Raw genomic sequence first — 6,770 nt, forward strand, 5'->3', positions numbered from 1 at the left:
ATCATTATTTATACACAGTTTCTCCCCACACAAATAAAAGGTGCAGTTCACGGTCTTTTTGTTTCACTCTACTGTGAACTAGCATGCCAGTACTTATGGTCCTTTTCGCACCTTAGTGCCCATGTCAGTCAGTAGCATATATAAGTTCTCTATTCTCCATGTCCTTGCCAGTACTTTGTTACTCCTCATGTTTTCATAAGCTTTTGATACTCAGTATGGCTTTGAGTTGATTTTGTTTGATGATCCATGATGTTAAGCATTATCCTGTACCTATTAACCATCTGTATCTTTTTGAGAAATGTCTACTTAGATCGATTGATATATTTTTTTTAAAACTAGTATCTCAAATAATTTATTCTATTTTTTTGTTTAATTAGCATTTTTTTAATAAATAAACTAGCCATCCTTGCCATATTGTACTCTAATTCCTTGACCCAGGTATTTACCTGCAGAATATTTTCTTTTTTTTTTTCTTTTTTTTTTCTTCTTTTCCTTTTTCGAGACAGGGTTTCTCTGTGTAGCCCTGGCTGTCCTGGAACCCACTCTGTAGACCATGCTGGCCTTGAACTCAGAAATCCGCCTGCCTCTGCCTCCCAGGTGCTGGGATTAAAGGCGCATGCCACCACCGCCCAGCTATTGTTTTAAATAATGGGTTTCATTATGACATTTCAAACATGTGTATAATGCATTTGGCCATTTAGCCACCTATTACCATATCCTGTTTCCCACCCCCACTGCTAGAATTTAGAGATATATTGCCTCTTTCTAAATAGCATTCTGAGCTTCTTTAGAAAATAGATGTGTGTGTACATGTGTGTGTGTGTATGTGTGTGCATGTGTGTGTGTGTGGTATGATTTTTGTATATCATTAACCTATACTTTCTGAGGCATTTTTGAGATTAATTTAGCAAAATAACTGATCATAAATTATGTGTAAAATACTACCGAGCACTTCAGGGAGCAATCTTAACTAAGAGAATCCGCACTGTGCATAGTAGCTGTCCATGCTTGTCTTTTAAGGGATGCCTGTGGTATGTTTTATTCTTTGCATTATGTGCACAGTACATTTTATATTCCACACAGTCCATCTGCAGAGCTCAAATTAAGAAATAGTTACTAATTTAATGGCCTGGGATTTAGTTGACTGGCAGACTGATTAACTGTCACGCGCCATGCCCCGGGCTCCGTCCCCAGGGAGGGAGGGAAGAGTCACCGTTTAGAGTAGAATTACTTAGGACATTGGAATGGGTAAAGGATGATTTTTACTTTGTTTTTTTGAGATATACAAACTACAGAAACCAAAGTAAAAATTCCAGTGTAATGTATCAACCTAAAAGCTTCTAACGTAAGAGCACAGCAGAGAGGCGATCTGGAATAGGAGAAAATGTCGGCAACTCCCTTACAGAGCACTGATATCTGGAGAAAATGAGCCCCAAACTAGACAGACAGTAACCATGCTTAAAACATGCTTAAAAGAGTGCTTTAAACACTGATGATCTTTCTTACAGGTAGGAGACAGCTCACCCTTGTTAAAGGATCTCAGTGACAATGAGAGTGAGAACAGGGTAAGCTTCTTCCATTTGTTAGCCATTCTTTCTGACTTTTTGTTTGATTTTTGCTTTGTATACTGCCTAGTTTTAACCAGTATTATCTAAGCTGTGAATTTTCTAATTCTTGCCTGTATTTCCTGAAGGACCTTGAGAAGAAAGTACTTGAAAAGGAGACCTATATCCATGAACTTTCGTGTCTGTTTCAGATTGAAAAGGTAAACACATTTTGAGCTTTGGACTTCCTTATATTTTGTTGGCATTGGCCCCCTTTCCTTTCCTCCCTCTGTGTTTTCATATCCTCAGTTATAATCACAACAAAGGCTTTTTGCCAGTTTAGATCAGTGCTAATTTATATGTATCAAATTGGACATTTTAAAAAGTTTTTGTTGGTTTGTTTGCTTTTTGGGGGCGACTTTTGCTGTTTAGTCCATTTGGCATAAGTCACCACAAATTCTATACTTCTGGGTTGGGTGATGGGTCTGTTGGAAGACCAGGACCTGAGATTAGATCCTAAAACCCTTGTAATTCTGATCCTGGAAAGAGCAAAGGTGGGAAGATTCTAGTAACTCACTGGCCAGCTAGACTAGTTTAATTGGTGAGCAGCTCCAAGCCAGTAGGCGAGCCTGTTTCAGAGGAGCTGCATGATGGTCCTGAGGATAACACCCAAGGTTGTCCTGTGCTCTCTAAATACACATACATCATGTGTGTGTATGTGCGTGTGCATCCCCAAACCTGTACACAGCTGAAAGTATGTAACTTTGTATCTTCGGCAGGATTGAGTGGTTTGCTGTCTGGAGGAAGGCTTTCCACATATCTAAAGTTTTACTTGGGAGGAGAAATGGGAAGATGTGTGAGATGATTAGAAGGCACTGAATATATGTGCAAATCTTAAATGCAGTTTTTATAAAGTACATTTGTGAGGTGACAGTATATGGAAAAGAATGTTTTAGTTCACCATCTGCTCAGGTTGAGTCTGACTGGGGGTTCTAACAAAGACAGAGGGAATACAGTAACTTGCTGTTATTTTTCTTTTACAGGAAAGTGCTTTGAAAGCAAACAGGTTTTCTCAGTCAGTCAAAGTCGTACATGATCGTCTACAGCTCCAAATTCAGAAGAGGGAAGCTGAGAATGAAAAATTAAAAGAACATGTACAGGTTATAAGTATTCATTTTTATAGTTAAGTAAGAACAGTAATGAGAAACTAACTGTAATAGCATTGCTTAATTGTGCAATGAAGTGATAATAACAGAATGCAATTTTGGCATTTCCTTGAGAAACACACTGAGTATAAATCTTAGTCATAAGGTGTCTGGCCTGAACATTGAGGACCAGATCCCTGTATGAAAATGTTCCTTTATATCTTTCAATCCAGGAAACGTGTAGAGATTGAGTTGCTTTCCAGTTTCTCACGGTACAGTTAATTTCTGTTTCCTGGGGACATTATGGAAACATAAGTTAAAATAGCTTAAGAACATCAGACTGTTGTTAAAATTTTGTTGTGTATTATTCCAGTCTTTTTTCCATATCTATATAGTCTTTTATGCATATCCTTGCATGTATCTAATAGGCAATTGGGAAGTTAAGTTTCTCTCGTTACCAGTTATAATCATTGTGAATGAGCTCAGTTTTCATATTCAGGCCACTGAGAAGTTCCCTTTCTATTTATGCATTTGGAAGGAATGTTTAGTTTAAGTATGTGTTCCTAATCACAGCCATTTGAGATCAGAGCCTCAGAGTGCTGTTACAGGTCACAGCCTAATTGGATCCACTATCTTATTTTCTGTCAAAGGCAAAGAAACAGTGTTCCTACCTGCAGAGACTTTTACAAACTAAGGGTGAGGGTGTCTAGGTAGACTTCAATGTGTTTTTATTGTCCTGACTCATAGCAGACATTTACAGTCTGTAGTACCTGCTTCAAGAACTCCACGTGTCCCTCAGTGGATATTCAAAGAGTGATAATGTCCTTTCCCAAGGACGTTAAGCAGGCTTATGGAGGATGTAATGTGTTTCAGTTAACTTTGTTCTGTGACAGTTTCGTACCAGTGTGTGCTGTATTTGGGTTACTCTCCGTCTACTTTCCCTTCTGTCCCTCCCATCCTCATCCCCCGCCCATCCCTCCTGCTTCCTTCCCTAGATACATGACTGCCAGTTTTGTTTATCGGAACCACTGGGTTGGAACTATCCATCAGAGCTTGACAGTGTCATTAGTGGTAGCCAGCTAAAGACACTGCATCGCCCTCTCCTGGACTCTAGCAAATAGTCCTTCATTCTGTTCATGCTGGTTCCTTAGAGCACCTTCCCCCATAGCTCCCATGGAGCCTCTCTGCTCTTTGCATGGATAGGATAGGACAGGTGGCTCATTTGCTGTGCTAGTGATGTCCAGGGAGACACAGGCAAACAGTGGGATCTAGCTTGTCAGTCACCTATCTCGGATTATCTTACACACTCCTATGATATCCTTTAGTAGCAGTTGAGGATGTTTTTCAAATCTAAATGAAATAATGAATTATTTTCAAAGGTAAGTTTTAACAGTATCTTTTTTTATTCTTTGTCTTTTATTTTTTTTAATATACTTAATCATCTGGAGACAATACAAGGCTAAAATCCCAAGCTCTGCTGCAGTGTCCCCATGCTGGTACTGGATGCAGGTTCCCCAGCACCGCCCTGCGGGGCGGTGGACAGGAGCCACTTTAGGCCTTGCTGTTGTGCCTTTCTTCTCATACACACTCTGATTACACTTTGTGTTTATTTGTATACAGCAACTATACTATGTAAAATAAATATATAAATTGTAGAATTTAAAGCAGTAGATAATGTGAAGGGATTAGAATTTACTCATTAAATTTTGGGCTTAACAAGGTTGTTTTTTAAGTGTAAAACCAGAATTCAGTCTGGCAACATAAATCTCAGATTTTTATTGTCATGCAGCAAACCTTTTATAAATTTATGTTTTAAATCTTTCAGACCTATCCCAAAGATGCTTTAAGTCAATTTTTTTCCTAAATTTTTATAGTCTGTCAGTTGGAGTTAGAATATTTTTAGAGGAATGGGATAATGATCTATACAGCACATTGGTTCTCAACTTGTGGGTCATGACCCCTATAAGGGTTACATATCAGATACCCTGTATATGAGATACTTATATTACGATTCATAACAGTAGCAAGATTACAGTAGCCGTAAGAATAATTTCATGGTAGGGAGGTCAACACAACATGAGGAATTTCTTAAAGGTCACAGGATTAGGAACAGTGAGGACTACTGGTATAGCATAATGTATATCCTATTGTCTCTATACTCATATATACACAATAGGATTACGTGTAGTCTACGATATAATGTAATATGCATACACGTCCTACTATCTCATATGTGTCCATTCACTTGGCAAATGACTGACGATTGTTTTAAAACTGTAAAACTTACTTGCCAATTTCAGTCTATCCCTGGAGCATTGAAGTGTAAGGTTTGAGAATTTCATAGGTGCATACAATATATTTTGATTACGTACTCCCACAGCCACTTTCTCCCTCCAGAATGTACCCCTCCTAACTTTGTTGTCTTTCTCTTTTTTAAAGACCTTGGTGGGAGAAGTTTTTAAGCAAATGTAGAAGCTGTTCATAGTGTGGTGGTGACACCATGTGGCCATCTAGAGGAATAACTGGTGTATTTCTTGTGGGCGCATCCTTTCTCATACACAGACTTAGTTTCCATTTGCTTTTTTCATTTCCTGTAGTGCTCCATGAAACTTTTGTCTGTTTAAGATAAATTTGTCAAGGCAGCTGAAGAGGGGTTGCTGCTTCGTAGTTTAAGCTAAGACTTACACTTAGTTTATACTTAAACCTAGTTTAGACTAAGTGGTCTGCAGACATCCCGAGGTGTGCTTCTTTATTTCAGTAGTGGAAGTGAAGGGATACACAGCTTTTGCACAGGACTAAGTGGAAAAGCCCATCTTCTCCTGTGAGTACCAGGTTTATTTTCTGTTGAAATGGCAGTCCCAGAAATGGGAGTGCCAAAGACAGATTCTGTAATTTTAGTTAATTTCAAAGTAAAGCATAACAGCTTTTAGTCATTAATTCTTACATACTAATGTTCGTTAACTAATGTTCATTAATACTCACAGCCCTTAGTGCTCAGCTACTTAGAGTAAGTAGAAAGAAAAATGTCAAGTTGTCACACTAAAGCAGGCCTCTCATGTGTGAGACATCTAAGGAATTGGTCCTGACAGTTAGCACCCTCCTGTTCTGTGGTTGCAAGCCTGCCTTTAGACATGGTTTGACCTGTCCATCATTGCGTGGACCTGGTAGCCAGTGATTTAATTGTGTGGCCTTGGACTTGATCCTTTCCTAAGTCTGCCAGTGTCGGACAAAGCAGCACTTCAGTGTCCTGTCCTGGCTGTACCTTTGTAGCAGCAGCACTGGGCTTCTGTTCCTAACATTAAGATTGCTCACTGGGTCTCTGCTTAGCCTGTCTTCATTCTCCATGCCCTGTGTACATTGGAAACCTCAGGAGTGCCTGTGTATCTGGAGAGCCACTAGTCCCTTCCAGCTTTGCGTACATACAATTGAGCTCACACTTCCAGCTTGTATTTTTTAAACTGCTCTGTGTCGTAGTTCATCACAGGGGCTTTAAGGAGGTTGGTGTTTCTGTTACCATAACAGTATTGGTCTCTTTAGTCATAGCTTGGTGTAGACTGAAGCAGTTAGGATTTTCATTTCTCTTTAGTCATAGCTTAATTAGACTGAAGCAGTTAGGATTTTCATTTCTCTTTAGTCATAGCTTAATTAGACTGAGGCAGTTAGGATTTTCACTTTGTAACTTGTCACGAGAAGCTTTGGTTATATCACCCCGTATCACTTTAGCTTTTTAATGCATCATCATCAGCTGTTTTGATAAAATATGAGTAGAAGATGATACGTGCTTCTTACGATCTTTGCATAAACATTGAAGCTCTGATGTAATTTAATTGCTTCTCCATTTTTTAGAGCTTGGAAACCAAAATAGCCAAGTGGAATTTACAGGTGAAAATGAATAAGCAAGAGGCTGTAGCCATCAAAGAAGCAAGTAGGCAAAAAGCTGTAGCTCTGAAAAAAGCATCGAAAGTGTACAGACAAAGGCTGAGACACTTTACAGGGGATATCGAGCACCTCACCTCCCAAATCAGAGACCAGGTGAGTGTGTCTGTGCTTACAGAGGATGCTCCAAATCAGAGACCAGGTG

General features: G+C 39.2%; 1 protein-coding gene across 5 annotated transcripts in view; it reads left to right on the forward strand.

Annotated features, from left to right (window-relative positions):
• Odf2l (outer dense fiber of sperm tails 2 like) overlaps positions 1–6,770 on the forward strand; it is a 38,077-nt gene that overhangs the window by 9,386 nt on the left and 21,921 nt on the right. For all 5 annotated transcript variants that reach the window (XM_031375742.1, XM_031375739.1, XM_031375743.1 and 2 more), the window contains exons 5-8: positions 1,509–1,565; positions 1,694–1,765; positions 2,588–2,704; positions 6,536–6,721. In XM_031375742.1, coding sequence (XP_031231602.1) covers positions 1,509–1,565; positions 1,694–1,765; positions 2,588–2,704; positions 6,536–6,721 — 432 coding nt within the window. The remainder of the gene's footprint in view (positions 1–1,508; positions 1,566–1,693; positions 1,766–2,587; positions 2,705–6,535; positions 6,722–6,770) is intronic.

Source organism: Mastomys coucha, unplaced genomic scaffold, assembly GCF_008632895.1.
Source record: "Mastomys coucha isolate ucsf_1 unplaced genomic scaffold, UCSF_Mcou_1 pScaffold16, whole genome shotgun sequence".
NCBI lineage: Eukaryota > Metazoa > Chordata > Mammalia > Rodentia > Muridae > Mastomys > Mastomys coucha.